Source organism: Glandiceps talaboti, chromosome 7 (assembly GCF_964340395.1).
Source record: "Glandiceps talaboti chromosome 7, keGlaTala1.1, whole genome shotgun sequence".
Lineage (NCBI taxonomy): Eukaryota > Metazoa > Hemichordata > Enteropneusta > Spengelidae > Glandiceps > Glandiceps talaboti.
Genome location: NC_135555.1, coordinates 10,578,066 through 10,598,897, shown reverse-complemented (window position 1 = coordinate 10,598,897; position 20,832 = coordinate 10,578,066). Strand labels below are relative to the sequence as shown.

The window sequence follows — 20,832 nt, the reverse complement described above, 5'->3', positions numbered from 1 at the left end:
GACTGTGATAGGTTAGCAAACAAGTTACTATGGAGCTGAGAATCCATTCAAGTTCCTTATACTATGGTCACCACAAAGTCACCAAAGCTCAGGCCACAGATGAGAGATTCAATTTCTGCTGTAATTTTAAATAGAAGACACAACTAAGTCAAATCATGTACACAATACAAGCTACAAAGTAATACCCTGGTGTGTGTATTTTCAACAGAAAAGCAGGGCTATTTACACACCCTTTGTACCGTGGTCAAATGGAAGGCCTTGGAGTGTGACAATTTAAGTGACAAATAAAGCCATCTACACACTGTTAGTAATATGGCAACATGACAGACCTTTGACTTCGACTTCACAATTATGAAAAAGAAAAACAACACTTTGAAAAAGTAGGATCATTTACAAAGTAACACTGTAACATGGTAGAACGTGCGACTGAGGAGAGTGCACAAACTCTTTTACAAACATCAAAGCCAACAAAGTTACAAATATGCCATGCTGAGAACCCATGTTATTTTGATATTGGGTAAGAAAGTCATTTCTCAGAAAAACAAATTCCTACAAACTGTCAAGTCAAACTTGCATATGAAGAGGAAAAACAGGAACTTGGAAAACTCAATGTCAAAAAGCCTTCAACATTGAATAAAATGTTTTGATGAACTATCCTAGTTGCTCTAGCTCATGTTAGCTGTCTTTCAAAAACAGGCGCCAAAAATCAAAACCTTACAGCACACGTTAGTATTGCTTTGTCAGCGAAAGGTTGAGATTTTGAAATCAGTTGGTGTGATAAGTGAGTAATTACAAGAATATGTAGCCTAGAATCAAAGCCAGTTCCGATGGCATTTATTGCTAGTGTAACACAACACAAAGGCTTGATGGTCAGACATTTCAAATACATTGAAAATTGACTAATTTTGATTGGAAAATGCTCATATGAAAATTAAATTGTGTGGTAAATTTCCATGGCAATGCCATTATTTTAAAATGTCAGTACTATACCACACCTGGTGGCATCTAGTGAACAAGAAACTATGCACACGTGATTGTCGGCAACCATAGTTGGTGGAACTTAATACATAGTTACTTCACTAGGTCATATTTTGCATTGAATCAGTCCTGCCCTATCAGACCAAAGGCTATCTTTAAAAAAACAGCTTCTTAACAAACTCTGATTCCAAAGTTAACACCTATTTATGAAGTACAACAGTCAAACTCCTAACTCAGCAACTACCACTCTGAGAAAAGCCATAAAAACAGCTTCTTAACAAAACTCTGATTCCAAAGTTAACACCTATTTATGAAGTACAACAGAGAATTATCAAACTCCTAACTCACCAACTACCAGTCTGAGAGAAGCAACCAAAAAAAACCCAGCTTCTTAACAAACTCTGATTCCAAAGTTAACACCAATTTATGAAATACAGCAGAGAATTATCAAACTCCTAACTCACCAACTACCAGAGAAGCATCAATTTTCATTAAATGAAAACAATAGTAATATTAATGCCAATTACACTGCAGAAATCATGCATACACTACACTGCGAGTCTTATAATTTACACATCTTTACCCTTCCATCACCACACTTGTGACCCACATGATTACTACCACCTTTGTCTAGGGGTAGCATGAAACAAAGTATCACCTTTGACCTGCCACATCACCTAGGGAAGATTTGACTGGAGGCAAAAAAGGCCAAAGATGCCACTCTGTCCATACTTACCACCTTTACACAACCTTTACACAATGATTACACAGGTGGAAAGATGAGTAAAATGACTTTCTGTATTTTGATATTTAGTTATAGGAATCAAGACCTAAAGACATCCCAACCCCAACAAAGTTTATGCAATCAAGATGATCGCTATTTTGAAGCAGGCAAAGACTTACAAGCACTTTTCTGGATTTTATTATTTTCTTTGCCAATTTAACCTCTTTCTTTGCATGAGGTATCTACATGCTTTAATAGCATCAAAGTTTTGGAGTTAACAGCTCTCAAAATATGAATATTCTCCACACAAAATAGCTCATTATAGTGAACACATATTGCCTGGCCATGTGGGCTATAGCACTTGTTTATTACACCTGAGGGACTGTGAGTTACCAGAATCACATGCTATTTCCCCGAGGCCGAAGCCAAGGGAAATAGCATGTAATTCTGGTAACTCACAGTCACGAAGGGGTAATAAACAGGTGCTATAGCCCAAATATAGGCCAGGCAATATGTGTTTTATAATATACCTCATGAAAATCTTGCCCTCTTTTCTTGAGGTTGGCAGACGACATCGTTCGAAGCTGCCATTTTGACCTGCTGTGAATGTGCGGTGGTCACATGACCATGTAATAGTTGATGGAACTATTTCCCTAGGGAAATAGTCATTCTATTTTCCTATCATGTGACTGATTCTAGCGAATCATGGCACAGCATTATCACTAGGTATATTATAACTTAAATTATATCAGACAATGATGCTACTGAATGCACTCTACATAAGAATACTTAATTTCCACACATTGTGCACTATAGTATGATGTAGGGCATGAAAAGCACAAACAAAATGGCCACCGAGCAGCCATATTAGAACATGTGTCACAAAAGAAATAAACAAGCATGTATGTTATACTCGTGCCAAGTTTGCCAGAAATAAACTCAGTCTTGTCAAAAAAATATGACTTCAGATGCTCACATGCAGGAACAGATGGACAGAACCCAATATATGTGTCATTGACATTATCCAAGACTTCCTCCAGCAGGGATTGAACTTTTCAATCTCAAACACAACTTTTGAAAGCTACACCTGAAGCTTTCATCCTCTAACTAATCAACTTCATCAGCAGACTGAAAAAAATTGACATGAATTAGCTAAGCTAAGAACAAAAGGTGTTACTTACCATGTTTAGAAACATCACCACTCACTGGGTTAGTGAGTGATATTAACACTGTGACAGTGGTCCTATGCATGGGAAAGACTGAAATGGCTCCCATCTTTGTTTAAATGATCATGCAAGCAATTGTTAGTAAAACCAAAGGACAAGACAGACAAAAAGGATCTGAAGGGTCTAACATATCACATTAAATGTGGGGAGGTAGTGATAGTCAGTGTGATCAAGACTGAATCAGGGAGATGGAAAGATCACTGAAAGTGAGGTTTTTAGAACACATACAGATTGCCAAGCACAGTACTAGTACATCCGAAGTGTCTAGACATATATGTCAAATTTACTGTGGACATACATAGTATATCAATCTGGTGACCACTTCTGACTGTGAAACCACGGGCTTACATGCCTACTTTGAACAGAGATGGGGACCATTTCACATACATGTACATGGGACTCACTCACTAAGCCAGTGAGTGGTGGTGTTTATAACATGTTAACACCTGCTGTTTGTTTATGTCAATTTCTTCAGTCTGCTGGTGAATACCTTAGTTAGACTGGATGAATGCTTCAGGTACAGCTTTTAAAAGTTGTTGTGTTGGAGAATGAAAATTTCAAATTTCAGTAGAAAATGGCTTATAGTATACCACACAGTTTAACCTACATAGTTACTTGACGGTGTTATTTTACATGAACAAACAAGGTCATGTGAAGCATTAAATAATTAGACATACCTCACTGTCACTGTCATCTACTGTGAGCTATGTGCAGTATTGGTTATCACATGAGGGTTGACTAATCATGAATCAGTTAAAAGTCACAATTTGATCACTCCCTAGATAGGAGATAAACCAGACAATTATGATCAATAGCAAAACCATACATTACATTTGTTGTTTGGTTCCTTTTTTTTCATATGCTATTGCTCTGGTTTGAACATGCCATTTTATTAATTTCCAGTCCCTGTTGCACAACACTTTCTCCTTCAATAGGCATTTTTCAGCTTCAGACTTTGTTACAACTTTCCTCTTTTGAATGTGAGACATGAAATGCCTGTCAATGGCTTCTTCTTCAGCCCTTGTCCATGGCACTCTTCGTCGAACAACTTTAGACTTTGTCCCAACTACATGTACGAAGAAAAAAGACCAATTTTCAGCAATATACTTTCACTGTCATCCTTGACATCAAGGAAGAACATTCAGCTGACATTGTTAATGATGTAAATGAGCAATTACAAGACACTGTAGCACTTAATAACTTTTGGAACTATCATAATGCTGTATGATCAATGTTTGTTTCAAGTTCCATCAAAGCAAACTTTCCTATTCTTTCTGGATTTACGCGCATTGATAAATATATAATATAATATAAATGTTGCATCCAAATACTATGTCAGCCCACAACTGCTTGAAAGAAAGTGTGACACTAACAATTTGTTAGCATATGTACGTCCACATGTGCGTGGGGTGTGACAGTACTCCATATCCTGCAATGCAAGTAATCCATCGGACCCCTTCTCATGCATTGTCAGTTTTTATGCTCGAAGATCCTTGCTTAGCATTTGATACTGTCTATCAAGACATTTAGGGATTGATCTGACATTAGTACCGGAACAATAAAGTACACTGTAGTGTATTGTAAAACACACATTGACCAGCAACAGCAACCTGTTCCCGAACGGGCTGCAAGTAACTTGAAATGAATGCAATTTCATTTGACTGGAGGAAAACAGTCTGATTCATTCTGGGTGACTAACTTTCCTCCTTGGGAACAGATATTGACAGAAGCCATCACAACCAGTCATTCTATGACAGTTTAGCACTTATTTTACACTTACCTGTGGTTGATCTATTTTTAGGTCCTGTAGACGACCCCTTCTTAGGTCCACAATTTTCTCTAATCTCTGGTTGTCTTGTCTGATTATGTATACTTATTCTTTGTATTCCCTCAATGGAGGCTAATGAAAAATTATAGTCACTGTGTAAAATATCAAGCCTATGCAGTAAAGATGGTATGTTCACAAATTATGCAACTCAAAATCACTGTTAGCAAAGACAAGAATTTTTGAATTCAAAAGAAAAGAGCTGCCAACCAACTATTCTTGCTGTATACCACACATTATAGCTATCACATATATATATATGTTAAATTTTATCTTGTGATTTCCCAAATGATTCATAGTAAATATTTCTATACAGCTTGGATTGATACTCCAGAACCTGAAACAAACTGAATCACAACAAAAGACAAAAAATGCACCACACCACCCCAAAGGGTCATTAATGTATAAGTGTGTCTTCAAGAAACAGTTATTACTTGTAGGCATTTACAAGGATCTCATATCATTAAAAAACAAAAACATATTTAGAAATACAAGTATTTAATGACAAGACTGATGACACTTCGTATGTTCTTAAAAATTCTGACTTCTCAGCAGCACAGACAATTTTTAGATGTGCTACTGTTTTCATTTAACAACTGTTTTAAACATGTCCTTGTCCGATGTAGCATAAAGGAGAGCATTATTTTTTTTTAAAGTACAGGTGGACAATTAACTTACCTGGATTAGGGTCCACTTCTTTTTTTGCATCATCACAATCTGGATTAGGGTCCACTTCTTTTTGTGAATCATCACAATCACTATCACATGAGTCTTCCTCATCAGAAAGGAGTCCAGTAACTTCTGTTGGAGCAAACAAGCTTGAGTGAGGTCCTCATCATGACACAAAGAAATTGAGAGAGAAGTTACGCAGTGTTTTATTTAAGGGTGGTAAGTAGGTAAATGTTACCGGGGTTCCCCTGTCATTTTGTCCAATTGACACTTCAATTTTTCATCACTAATGTTACCGCAGTTCCCTATGAAACTAAACTTTATAACTTTGCTTGTGGAAAAAAAACCTCTGCACTCTGACCTACAGTATTTGTACAGTAAGTTCTAAGACTACATTATTTGCCAGGCAGGTACACATGTGCAAAAAGAAACTTCAATCTATGTTTTCAACTAAGATTTCCTCACCTTTGTAATCACAGATGAACTGTTTTGCAACATGGGGCTTATCCTTCTTTTCCCTTATATACCTCTTATACTCTGGCTGTCTAGAAACACGTCTACTGCGTGACATATTTTTTCTAAATCTATAGACAAAAGGATGTAAAAAAGTTTGAACAGTAAGGCTACAAAATATAACACAAAATGAATGAGTCAACAACTTTCTACCATCAGCAGGTTTTCCATAATGATGACTTAACTGGTGCAACTATGCAAGGAATTTACGTAAAATATAATTAATACAAGATCTATATTCAAAACATTGCACTTGAAGGCACATTACATGCATGTACACAATGTACATGTAAAACAAAAGAATTTATGTTCCAGAGACAATGCACATGTCATAAAACCCACTGGTCCATTATTATGCTTACCTTGTGTACCTTTAGCCTCTGTAATTTGTAAATTGATAGTATTCTCTTAATGATACTACTGCAGCTTCAATTTTCTCCAGGAAATGAATTACATAAATTATGTAAAGTATCTGTGGCCAAACTTTCATCCAAATCCAAATAAATGACAGGATGAGCTATCCGACCTATCAAAAAGAATACAGGGAGATGACATTGAATAACCACTCACTAAAATGTAAATTCCAAATTGGGATCACAAGGCTGTTTTTGAAGTAAGTATAATAGATGGTATTACTGCAATTCTGAAAATAAACTGTATTAATCAATAGTACATAAGATGTTATGAAATAAGTACAGCAGATGGTCTCTCTTGTATACTTGCACACTTATTCTATACAAACACTTAAAACTCAAAAGCAAAATAGAAACATGAGATCAAAAGAATAGATGGCCTTCTAAACACACACACACACACACACACACACATACATACATACATACATACATACATACATACATACATACATACATACATACATACATACATACAAACAAAGTGACACATACAAACTAATTCTTTATAGAAATTTACAAACTGTAAGAACTCAACAGCAAACAGAAGTCATGAAATAAGAACAGCAGACGGTTTCTTCTACACTTATCCTGTTATTCTCTATGCACGCTATTAAACAACTGAAAGAAGGATAAATCTACAAGTATGTGTGGCAGCTGGTCTCTCTTCTAAAGTCTATACTGAAAATCGATACACACACCCTTTAGAAAATTAAGCAACATGAAGGAAGTAGAGCAGATGGTCTTACTTTTACACACACAACACACACACAGTGTAATTCTCTATACAAAGGTATCATCTGTAGTAATAGTTAAAAGAAGTCATAAAATAAGAGCAGCAGATATATACCGGTAGTCTCAGTAGCTCTTCTACACACACACACACACACACTGATTGATCGGTACAAAGTTACATGGTGAAGTACCTCACTGTTCTACAAATAAACCGTTATTCCCTACACACTGACAACTCAAGGCAAAAATACAAACAAGTCATTGAAAATGACATAGACCCAGCTATGATTGGATTTTAAGGAACTGTCAGTTTATGTTGTCATTTTCAAACCTGGTTAATGTTGTTTGGCCTCATATGGTTGTTTTTGATATCACTACTCTGTTCAAGCATGTCTGGGTTATGGCTTTGGACATGAAAACTGCACCCAACAAAATGGCTAGGCAGCCATATCGGATTGTATCACGACGAAAATGGATATGCACATGTATGTCACAGAACACTGTGCTAATACCAACTTTGAATGAGATCTATTCAAGCAAGTCTGAGTTATGGCTTTGGACATAGCAAATTCGAAAACAAAATAGCTGGCAGGCAGCCATATTGGATTGTATCATGACAACAATGAATATGCACATGTATCACTATGTCATAGAACACTGTCCTAATACCAACTTTGAATGAGATCTGTTCAAGCAAGTCTGAGTTATGGCTTTGGACATGGAAAATTCACAAACAAAATGGCTGCCAGGCAGCCATATTGGATCGCATCACGACGAAAATGGATATGCACATGTATGTCATAGAACACTGTCCTAATAGTAACTTTGAATGAGATCTATTCAAGCATGTCTGAGTTATGGCTTTGGACATGGAAAATTTGCTAACAAAATGGCTGCCAGGCAGCCATATTGGATTGTATCATGACATCAATGAATATGCACATGTATGTCATAGAACACTGTCGTAATACCGACTTTGAACGAGATCTGTTCAAGTATGTCTGAGTTATGGCTTTGGACATTGAAAATTCACAAACAAAATGGCTGCTAGGCGGCCATATTGGATCGTATCACAACAAAAATGAATATGCACATGTAAGTCATAGAACACTGTCCTAATACCAACTTTGAATGAGATCTGTTCACGCATGTCTGAGTTATGGCTTTGGACAGGGACAATTCGCAAACAAAATGGCTGCTAGGTGGCCATATTGGATTGTATCATAAAACAAATTGACGTGCATATGTATGCCATAGTACATTTGTATGTTGCCCCTGTACTTAGTTTGATAAAAATTGGTCCAAGCATCTCCAAGAAACAGCTGTGGGCGGATGGACGGATGGACAGACGGACGGAACCCAACCCATAAGTCCCCGTCCGGACTTCATCTGGCGGGGACTAATGTATGTAATGAGAGAAGTCAAACAGGTGGCCTGTCTTCTTCACAAACTGCTTCGGTTGTGATGTAATACAGGTAACAAAATATTTGTCACAAGCATCCCCAACAAATGACACCAACTGTCCATAGATAGTGACTTTTAACTACACATCATTCTCTTACTGGGGTAATGTCAATCACACTTGATGGGCTTGTCAAAATTCATTACAACTGCATGGGTCTATAGCAACTGTGAGCTTCAACAAAGGTCTCATTGACAATAAAAGAAATTTAGTGTAGTAATTAGTTCAAAATCCAGTACACACGCCATCCATTTAAAACTCCCTTTGCATCAAGTACATCATGCCCATGTACCTGATTACCACTTAAGAATTTACCTATTAGTAGGTCAATTATTAGTCGTATATATATCTGTGACCAAACTGAGCATCACACCATAGCTACACACCTAATCACACTTTATAACATAAAGTCAGTCTTGATAACACCATTTGTGTAAATTTTAGCAGTGGCTGTCTATAAGCAGGTTTTCAAAGAGAGCAGCACTGTGGGAAATCAAAGCCCTTGTGATGTACATCAAGATGAGATATATTCAAACCAATGATTGGTGTCTGACACCAATCATAGGTTTGAATATATCTCATCTTGCTGGCCAGTAATTTCTGGGGCAATTCAGTTCTGCTGCAGTCACAATTACTTTTAATCATATTTTAATTTATTTGTCTGACCCTCAGCAAAAAATGTTGTCAAGAAATGTTGGTAGAATTGAGAACATTTCATTCATCAATGATGACATCATTGACAGAAACAATCTGTTGAGAATAGTAAAGTTCAATAAGCTTTTCTGAACTGAATTTTATGAATAAAGCTGGTATTTCACCAAATTAACTTGCTGGAAAACAGATACTAGTCAATCCTTTCGAAATTTATTGTCTTAAAGATGATTATGTTTATGAAAACATACCATGAGGTTGATCGTTGAAAGCAAAGTTTCACAGGAAGCACATGCCAGTGTATGTGAAAATAATTTTTGAAATTAATTTGTCATCTTTTTAGAAATTCCCAAAATTAAATCAGAATAGGAATTCATATCATGCAGGGTTTGACACTGGAGTAAAAAAAAAACACTATCCCACAGGACTAGTAAAATTGATAACATAATAGTCCTGCAAAAGAATTGGTGGTCCCGTCTTTCAGTGCTTTCAATTGTTCACTTTGGCTCTTCATCTCTCTTAGCTTTTGCTCTAATTCACTTTTCCAAACGCCATATTTATTTTAAACCCTGTGTTCCAGTTGTACTGTCTATTTCTTTGTAGTTGTTTGTGCATCATCAGCTCCTTACTGTAATTTTGTTTGCTTTTTTCTGTTTTGGGGCTGCTTCTATTTTGGCTTTCTTTATGTAGTTTGTCTTTATTTTTTATTTTTTATTTTTTTTTGGGGGGGGGGGGGGGTGAAGGGTAATAAGATATGATCATGTGGTCTTATTTCTAGCTTAAATATAACATTCTGGTACACATTAGTCTGACTTGCATTTTTAAGGACAAAAATTACTTTCCCATACAGCAAGTTTCTATAGTGTCATCCTTAGGGCTTACTAGAATGTATTCACAACATAAAAATAAATAAATCTGAAGGTTACCAGCAGTTAGAGTAAAATTTCGTTACTAATTACACTTAGTCTATTTTCATGTCTATGTACTTCCGGGTTGACATATTAAACGTTAAACGTGATACAGTTGGCCCTATAACTACTAAGAAATGACAAAACCAATCGTAAAATAAAGTTCAGGATTTTGATTTTTTTCAAACTGAATATCAATATCCACTACACATTCAATAACTGGTTTCGTGTATTTAGAAATGTTCCCAAAAACACGATCTCGCAACACTGAACGGAATCGTGTTATTGTTACTGTTAGCAGTGCCACATGGCTTCAATGTAGGCTGTACCCGGTAAAAATTACGATCATCACAGCAAAAACATAGAACACGTTGTTTTCTTGCTGAATAAAATCACTGACACAAAATAAAAGAAGTATTGGACCCTCAAACTAATGTGATTTGAAATTCGACGCACCGATAACAACACGATCAAATTGCGTCATCGATTTTGACAGCAACCATTGTTATGATTGAGCTTCACTATAGTCAGTTCAGTTGAACGTGGCCGGACGAACGCTTACGTCCAATTTGTACAGTGATTTTATAAAGGGAGCTTTATAACCTACCAAATAAATAACTCAGAAACGTAGTTTAGATAGCAACTGATCTGAAAATTACTGTTTAGAAAGACTACGCACTGTACATAAATACGAAATCATGCGAGATCGCCTGTTGGGAGACTTTCTCACAGGGCGTGCTTTTCGAAAACTACACAACATAAGCTGTTATGGCACGAACTCATATAAAATCTACCCCGTTTCCAAACTGATAATTTTATCGCGAATACTCGGAATAGACAATCAGAGTTGGTTACAATAGCAAATTAAAAATCGAATGAATTTTACCTTACGGTGACCGTGAATCCGTATCGCCACCATTTTGAATGCTGAGCTCCCTAATATTGAAAAGTCACTATCCCGTATGTAGGATAGGACTACATGCGCATTTTAGTAAGTTTTATTGGTCCTTACAGAAAGTTACTAGACTCGGGATAGCGGGCCAGTGTGTATATCGAACCAAAATCCTCATGCTTCCTTATTTGAGGTACTATTAAAAACGTGAACATTTGACCTTTGAGTTAGCGAATAGCGGGACTGAGCTGAGTAGCGACTACGTAACTATCTGTAAGTTTATAAAATTACAAATGGTGAACTTCCGCCATGTGAACTTGCGTCATTTTTATTGTAACAATACTATTAAACATGGCAAATATACATGTACAAGAACATAATTAATATCTCTGTAATAACCCATGGTAAAGTTTAAATTCTGTGCTGTCCACATAAACAGGGTCTATATTTTCATTCATTTGTGACTTTTCGTTTTTCAGTACTCTTGGCTTCTGTGCTTTCGTTTTTCAGACTGTTGCCATCAACTAAAATTTTACAGCCCTTGAAGATCACCCCTGTCTGGAACATGAGCGACTACTTTTAGATAAAAAAACACACATTCAAGCAGATGAATGCACCCATCCTTTGATGAAAGGTTTGACAATACTAACTGCTGAAAATTTGGACAAAAATATATGAATTCAAAAACGTCTACAGCACTAAGATGTATATCATATGAGCGGCCATATTCAATCGAGTTTGCTCACTGTGACGGACACACAATAATAGTGTCGCCAATTCTGAAATAATGGTCTTAAATGATAGTCATTATTAGCAAAGTATGAATGGTGGATGTACTAACCTTCAGAAAAAGGAAACTCCAACGACAGGACTTGCCACGAGGCAGTGAATGCTCCCTGGAGCTGGAAGTACTCATAAGTGAACAGCAAACTTACACGAGTTCACTCACTAGTTACAGAGATACGCGCATGCGCACATGAACGATTTCAACTCTTGGTGGCGCTATGTGCCTAGAACATGTGTGCGTGCTTTCCTGGTGACTTTTGCGAACACTCACGTCGATTTTCGCACATATTATATTTTTGACAAAAAAGTAGGACCATCGCTGAGAACATTTCTAGGCATTTTTTATGCCTTTTTAAGCGTATTAGGAGGGCCAAAACTGTGAAGCCCGAGTGCGTGGCTTCACAACATTTTGTGGCTTTACAGCGGTGGTGGTTTCGGGGGGTAATGGATTGACATTTGATAAAACACACACACACACACACAAACACACACACACACACACACACACACACACACACACACACAAACACCATCACACATTTCTACAGAAATCCTTTAACTACTATGCTGCGTGTTCCATATGACACAAACGCACTATACTCCTGAATATACATGATTTGATATTCAAATGTCAAAAACTTGAGTTTCAGTGATCACAAACCTTGTTAAACTCTTGTATTGAGTTTGTCCATGTCCAGAAGTGAGCTTTGTACATGCCATGTCTTGCTGCCATCAATTCATCACCACGGTAATAGAAAATGGTTTTATTTTCATTGAGTTTTTGATCCACCAGTGCTGGTAGAAGACTGGTACCATCTATGACCCTGTCACCTGGTGGATCTACCCCTGCTATATCTAGTGATGTAGCAAACAGGTCCATGATTGTACCCAACTGATGGCTGACCTGTGAGTCACAAAAGGTCAAAGGTCAGACTTCACCTCATGTGGTGTAAAGTGTGTACAATGTGGAAGTTGTCGCTATCTTAGATGAATGCGATCATTTCTATGTGAGTATGTATTTAAAGGAAATGTCTACATTAGTAGGTGTATATTTACTCACTTGTCTCATTATCTTTTAGCTTTATTCCATATCCATTTTCATCATCTTTCATCATTACTGCATGTTTTATAAGATGTATAACAGTCTCAACGGAAAGAGGTTTTCCACTTGATTTAGGATCAATTTATCATTCTATACATATTTGTATGTTTATGATTATTATCATTTACATATGTTGTCTATTATACCTGTCCTTTCTTGATATGTCCAGGCCATCGTGCAATGGCAGGTTCTCTCATGCCTCCCTCAAAAGTTGTCTCCTTGCCACATAGGAAAGGTCCATTGCTCCCACCTGAAACAGAATGACTTAATATGAGTGTCGTGCACTCCTGTATTCCTTACTAAGGAACATCCATACCATGTTATAAATTAATTTGCTTTACATTTTGAATTTAAATCTTTTGACAAAAAATCAAATTTTTTAAAAATTAATTTGCATATCACTGTTCTAATCACTCTGCCATAACACATTCATCGTCTATACTAAACAAACATACACAGACACAACCACACACACACTTACATATACTCACATAGACACACTTATACATTCTACACACTAACACACATACATACATACATACATACATACATACATACATACATACATACATACATACATACATACATACACACACAAACAGATATTTCACCACTAAGTGACTATACATGATTTCTCACCATTTTCTTTTGCATAGGTTGCTGCACCATTATCTGATGTGAAGAAGACAAATGTATTATTATCAATGTTGAGTTCTTTAAGTTTATTGAGGATCTGTCCCACTCCGTAGTCTAACTCCCTGACAGCGTCACCATAGGTACCACGTGGACTCGTACCAAGGAACATCTTAGATGCATAGACAGGTCCATGTGTGGCATCAGGTGTCCAGTACAGAAAGAACGGTTCTTTGGCTTGGTGTTTTGACTCGATGAAACTCAGGGCCTCCTATAGGTTTATGTAATATGGAAAGATCATGAGATACATCAAGATCATGAGATACATAAGACTACATGATTGGAGACAACTACATTTTGTTGCAGAACTGCAAACGCAGTTCCCCTGCAGTGGATTGTGGATAGAGATGAGAACTCAGTGTCCCAAAAAACTGATCAATCAGGGTAGAGATAATGAAAGTCCTGTCTTGAAATTATGATTATATTATCTTCAATGAATACATAAATTACCATTACAATGTAATTATATTATACTTGGCACAATTCATATGTGGAAAAATTTGTAGACTCAGATTAAGAAACATATGGAAATATGTCGAGTCTGTTTTTATGTGGAAAAATAGAGTGAACTTATTCCACATTTCTAAAAATAGTCTGCACATTTCTAAATGACCAACCAACCCATCATGTTTAAGGTGCTATGATTAAAACAATATTAAAATACATAATAATAAAGATAGCATCTCTACTACCGATATATCTATATATCTGGGTAGTAATAAATTCTAGCTTACCTGAATGAACAGCTGTGTTATGTTAGATTCTCCACTTTTTTTATCAATCTGAAAGTCCTCATAATACCGTCCAGCCATTTCATTGTTTTTATACACTGGGATATTGGGAGTGTTTACATTGTTGTATGGACCAAAATGACAATTTGGAGCACTAAACACTTCATCAAAACCACGATTGAATGGTAAATATTGTGGTTGCTGACCAAGGTGCCTGTTGGAGAAATTACAAAAATTGAATGTATCAAACTTCTTACACCTTGTACTCATATAGCTAAAACGGAATGTTTCACAAGAAGACTGATCATAGTATACACATTTAAATGATCAAAGTTGATCATTTGACAGTTGAGATTGCTGTTTTACTTGCTAAGTATTAAGAGGACTTTTATTGCTCAACACAGTAGGATTATGACTGGAGAGAATTTTGTTTAACTATACTCAGCTAATGAAACTTCCCTCAATAGCAACCCTGCTGTGTTCAGCAGTAAAAGTGTTGTTATCTATCAAGTAAAACAACCTAAAATTGTAAAATGATCAACTTTGATTATAAATGTATATGTTATATAATGGTGAATAATTAGATGTTATTTCTTTGTATTTTCTTCATTCAGCCAAGGGAAATACAAGTGATCTAATGTGCCTTTGTCACTACGAGTCGACTCATAGTGACGGTCGTAGTGACAACCCTTAGGTCATGAGTATTTTCCAGCTGAATGAAGAAAATATTGGAGAATAACATAATTATACCAGTGCCAGTAATATCAAAGAAACATCGTTGAAAGTAATTTTGAAAGTTTTGAGTCATATTTCGAACACCTTGTCGTGACGTAGAATGACCAGAGTATATATTCCATAATTTTTCTGTTTAACTTGGCTCATGCATGGTATAATGCCTGTTTTAGCAGTAAGTAAGGATACCACTTCATGACTCAACCTAGATGAAATGCCCCACTCACCATTTACCAATCACTTTACTTTTGTACCCTGCATTCTTCATGAGCTCAGGTAGTAATATTTCATGGGATGGTATACCACCAGCTATGTTTTGTGGAGTGTATGCATTTCTTGCATGTGCGTTGGTGGTGTAGAAACCATTACGAATCGGTAGTCGACCAGTCAGGAAAGCTGCTCTGGCTGAAAACAGTAAATATGTGTGGATGGATTACTGAACTTTTTCACCAAATTTTATCAACAAGATACATTTCAATGAGATTGAAGAACATGTATATTTGTTGTGAACTCTAGTCTGTTCTGTAACCCAACACAATGAAGAAGACAATAGAAACATTAGGGTTTGGGATGTTAGAGTACCCACCGTGGCAAGACTGAAGAAATGAGCCCAATATATATGTTGTGTGCCCTAGCCTGGATTGTAACCCAAACAATAGGAATGAGACCATCAATATGTTAGAGGTAACATGCTATTTTGATAAAATGATTGTTAGTACTGTAACACCGAAATTGCTATCACATGGAAAGCATGGCCCAATGTCCCTTTAGAGGTGTCTAAATTTCAATTGTTTCCAGTACTCATACGTACTTTATAGGTTTCATTTTGATGACCAACTCTATCTGTTTTGTAGAATTAGAAGCCACTGAATTTCAGTGTTGAGGTAATATATTTTCTGTTTGTGATATTTGGATTTTGGGTCATTCACCTATGGTATGCACTTGCCACACTTTATGGTACCAGCACAACTAGAAATTTAACATGTGTTTAATATTATAACAAATAGTACAGGAAAGTACTGATGGTAGGCATTCAAAGTATGTAAATGTACATTTCTGTACAGTAACACACACTATGATAAATATTTTACCTTTACTAGACAATAGAGGGGCACAACAGTGACAGTTTGTGATCTAAAGGTTCTCCCCACTGGAATTTACATAACAATGTCCAATATATCTAATTATATTATAGCATTACCAATTCCAGTGAATTTTGTGACGTCATCGCTGTACATTATTACTGATAATGTACTCCGTTATTGGGCATCGCGGCCCCGGAACGAGCATAACAATACAAGCTTATTCCGTAAGGCAATAAAGGTGTGGGTATTTAAGAACAGGGAAATTATGGGGTAAACACCATAAGAATATTTTTTAAAAAGATTTGTGTTCACAGCAGTTCATTGAAGTGTATACATGTGTGTACGTGTACGTACGTGTGTCGCTATGATTAGTATTCAGCTTCCGGGCCGAACATGGCAGACGATGTTCAGCGCTGTGTATATTATACGTTGTTTTGCGTTTCTCGGTCTACAAATTCACTGGAATTGGCAAAACTATAAAATAATAACAATAATGTACGCCCTCCCAGTCCATAAAGGGACTCAAGCAAACGTTGCACTCCATAATGGGCTCGGCTGTCTATTATGTCGTTCAAAGTTTGCTTTCGTCCATTATGGGCTGGGAGGGCGTACATTATTGTTTAAATACAGAATATCTCATTATGTTATAATGCACAATGTCTGTGTTATACCTGATGTTTAAAGCACAATGTCTCACATTCTGGATAAGTGTCTCATGTGCACAACATTTCATAAGTTATGCAGAATATCTCATATGTTATGCACAATGTATCATGTTCTGCAGAATGTCTCACTGTTATGCACACTGTCTCACTGTTATGTATGCAGATTCCCCATGGCCATAACATTATTTATTTGTGTAATACAAGGATTTATATGCAAGTATTTTTGTTACATTCTCTATAGTATGTTTCCCCAGTCCATAGCAATTTAACTTTTTATTGCTTTGTTTAATTTCTACTGTTAGACATGCTCAAAGCTTGGAGTAATTTTACTGACAGCATAATTACTCCAAGCTCAAAGTGAATAAAAGAATGCATGTTTTCTCACATGGTGAACACAGTGGATTTGCTGTGTAAAATGATGGTAACACGACCCCCTCTTCTGCCATTTTGTCAATATTTGGTGTCTCTTTGGCTGGTTCTCCAAACACTCCCAAATCTCCCCATCCCATCTGTTGGCGAAAATTAACACATTGGGCATAAATAACATTACTCGAGTCTACACCATATTGCCCTGGTTAACTATTAAAACAATCCTAATCCGAAATGGGTCTTTACATGTAATATCATCCCAAACTATGAGTCGTACGCATATCTAAAGTGAAATAGTTGCGCTGCCCTGCCAATTACGTCAACTTTCTCAGGTATTACATGTACATTAACATATACATGATACATACGAACTTAAACGAAGTAGACAAAATCGATATGTTATGAGCTGCAAATTCTTGTCAAAAGTGCGTCCGGGTCCATTGAACAAATGTTTAGGCTATTCGCCAAGTTGGTGGGCGGAAAGTGGCGAAAACTATTAGTCCAACCGCTAGACGAATAGCCCTGCCTCAAAGTTAAACAAATACACACGAGGACATCATATGACTTGTCCAATGTAACAACAATGTTAAACAAGTCCGGTCAGCTGTTCAACGGACGGCAACACACATCGGTGCTCTGGACATATATTAGGTAGTTCTCTACGACAAAATCGAAATCCAAGTAAGGTAAGATACTTACATCATCCATAAGCATGATTATAACATTGGCTTTTTCTCCAGCCACGAGCACGCAGTAAAATAGGAGTAGCAATGAAGCAGCCGATGTTTTCCTTGACGCCATGTTTGCATTGGAGCAAAGCACTATGGGAATTATGCGACGTTGACCTGAGTCATGTGAGCACTGAGTGTACTTGTTGGATGCACCCTCAGAAATGCATCATAGACCTTTCGCCGTATAGGATCTATGTATGCACTGATGATGCAGATGACATACAGTTTTATTTTTCGTAAATTGTACGTTGCAATAAAGCCCGTAAAATCGTAACTGAGTGCTCAGCGTACTGTGTAATCAACTGTTTATTTTTACCACTTTTTCGTAAAATCGTGGGTGGTACTTCCATGGTATACTTAAAAGAAAAATATATTGTACGCCGTTTGAAGGATCGATGCAATGCAAGCAAAAATAACTACTACATACTGACTATAAACCACGATGTAGTTTAAAGAGGTACTGTCTAATATGCAAAAATAGCTCAGCGTTCTTGATACAAAGTCTTTTTGGGATCCAAGTCCAAGCTCAGAGTTTGTCGTTGGAAAGGAAAGTTCTAAGAATTGCCCCCCCCCCCCCCTGATTTGGGGAAGTTAGAGGTATTACATGTAAAGTACGTGAAAGACAATCTTTCTAAATCATTGGCAATGTCATTGGATACCCGTCAGTTCAATGCAAACATTATGTGATTCGCCAAGTTTTACTACAACTTTAAGGGGGGGGGGGGTGATCATAGACAGTGGGGCAGAAACTATCTGTGTTTCACTAGTTGCTTAAACACATTTTGAAAGCGATGACAATCAGTGATGGTTGCTAAAAACAGTACCTGATGATAGAAATAAATAACACCGTATGGCGTTATGTTGATGTAGCTTTGTTTACGTAATAGTAAGCTTTACATACAAAATACTTTGGATCATAACCTTACCCCCATTTCCCCCTCAAGGAGCTATACTACCCACGGTAACGGTGTTAGGATATTAGCACAACATTTGGCTCAACCTAAGGCAAAAACCAAATAGTTGAAATGACTTGCCAAACAAAATTGCAAGGTCAAAAATGTGGAAGAAAAACCCAAATTAATTAATAATAATTAAAGAAAGTCCCCTAACACAGCTAACTAATTATGTGTTAATATTGATAACCTATATCAATGCCATAAATACGTAATCACAATAAACTCAACGAGTAAACGTAATAATTGTATCAAATCAGTCATGTAAATAATGTTAATTAGTGTCATTTTCAGTGGTCAATCCGATTAAAGTATGTGTATATGTAAATATACTCGCGTAGCTATCATACATGTAACAAAAATGATTTTTACACATAAGTTAAGCTGTACACGTTCAAACAGAAGATACGGGATGTATGATATACCCTTGGCCATTCTACGTCACGACAACATGCCTCGTCGTCACTTCTATTGGTGTTCGAGATATTAGTAAAAACATTCAGAATCACGAGTATTTTTCCCGAGTTTTCTATGAATGACGCATGCAATGGCATAATTACATTTTCACATTTTTTTGTTTCCATATAAAATCAGAATGGTAATACCATTCACCACCATCACCAATAGCAACGGGAATCAACACAATATATCTTCCTCGGATATCCTTCATACGAAGACCGTACATCCTGCACAACGGATATTTGAAGCATCAATTCTGCTGATTGGTTGTGTGGTAGGCACAATTGGTAACACACTAATAGTCCTAGCAGTAATAAAAATCAAATCTTTACGATCGAAACTGAGAATACTGTTTGTAAATATGGCAATAACGGATCTGCTTACTTCTATTATTTTTATGCCGATGTATGCGATTCTTATTATTTCTGATCGATGGCAGGGACCCGACTGGGTCTGTAGTTTCTTCGCCAGTATAAACCACAGCCTCATATCTGCAACAGTCGTGTTTCATCTTGCTATATCGATTAACCGCTACATTCACATCACCAAGCCTATCACCTTTTATCGCAAGGTCTATGGCGGATGGAAGTTTATTGCTCAGTTAGTTTTCTGTTGGTTTAATGGTATGATACCTAGCATATTGACCCTTACAGGTGTGGCTAAACGAACCTACAATCCTGATTTTAATTTATGTGATTTAGATTTCTCTCAAGCTAACACACAAATTTATTCGCTGTGTATGGGAGTGGCTGTATTCTCAGTGTTTTCGATAAGTGGCACTTGTTATGCGTTGATCTTTAGATATGTTCGAAAGAATGCAATCAAAGTCAAACCTCAGATTATATATAATATCCACGATCAATCTATTAAGATGATGCATAGCGGGAATATCAGCCATTTGCCCGAAAGGGAAATAAAGCTAGCAAAATTCTCGGCTGTGATAATTTTCTGCTTTATTCTCCATTTCGTTCCATCAGCCATTGTAGGCGTGTATGACCCAAGCAGGAGTAGTATTCCTTTGGGTGTACACCGATTGAATGCAATCTTGATACACCTAAACAGTGCTGTGAATCCATTGATTTACATATGGACTGACAAGTCTGTGCGAAATTCTTGTTTTCTCATCATGAAGTGTCGCTAATTAGACCTGAATTGTAGAGTCGTGCAAAGAATTTCTATAATTCTTTTAGTCATAAGAGATATCTGACCTGAAAGATCAGCCGTTGTTGGCGCTCTCATCATCCCTTTCCACCCGGGAACAGATGATAAGGACGCCCCTGGCGATGCTGTTTACAGTCTAGGATGAATAACCAGATATTGTCAGCAGAGGTGGAGGGGGGCTACAACTTGTTAAACCCTGTCGTAGTTCTCTCTCTATATATGAACGTTTATGAAAATATGACAGACCATAATATATTATTGGACTTATTTGCATATATATATATATATCGGGAATAACCTTCCTATGAGAGCTAAAAGGCCAAAAAATAATTGTTTCTGGTCAGCCGGCGCATCACTTAAATACCCTCT

General features: G+C 36.8%; 1 protein-coding gene across 1 annotated transcript in view; it reads right to left on the bottom strand.

The window, feature by feature from the left end:
• Positions 1-17,961, bottom strand: part of LOC144437119 (N-acetylgalactosamine-6-sulfatase-like) — a 32,584-nt gene extending 14,623 nt beyond the window's left edge. The window contains exons 1-7 of the mRNA XM_078125977.1: positions 17,859-17,961; positions 17,176-17,299; positions 15,268-15,445; positions 14,312-14,522; positions 13,524-13,788; positions 13,031-13,134; positions 12,444-12,686 (exon numbers count right to left, since the gene is read on the bottom strand). Of these exons, the coding sequence (XP_077982103.1) occupies positions 12,444-12,686; positions 13,031-13,134; positions 13,524-13,788; positions 14,312-14,522; positions 15,268-15,445; positions 17,176-17,299; positions 17,859-17,960 (1,227 nt within the window). The 5' untranslated portion in view covers position 17,961. The remainder of the gene's footprint in view (positions 1-12,443; positions 12,687-13,030; positions 13,135-13,523; positions 13,789-14,311; positions 14,523-15,267; positions 15,446-17,175; positions 17,300-17,858) is intronic.
• Between the last annotated feature and the right edge of the window lie 2,871 nt (positions 17,962-20,832).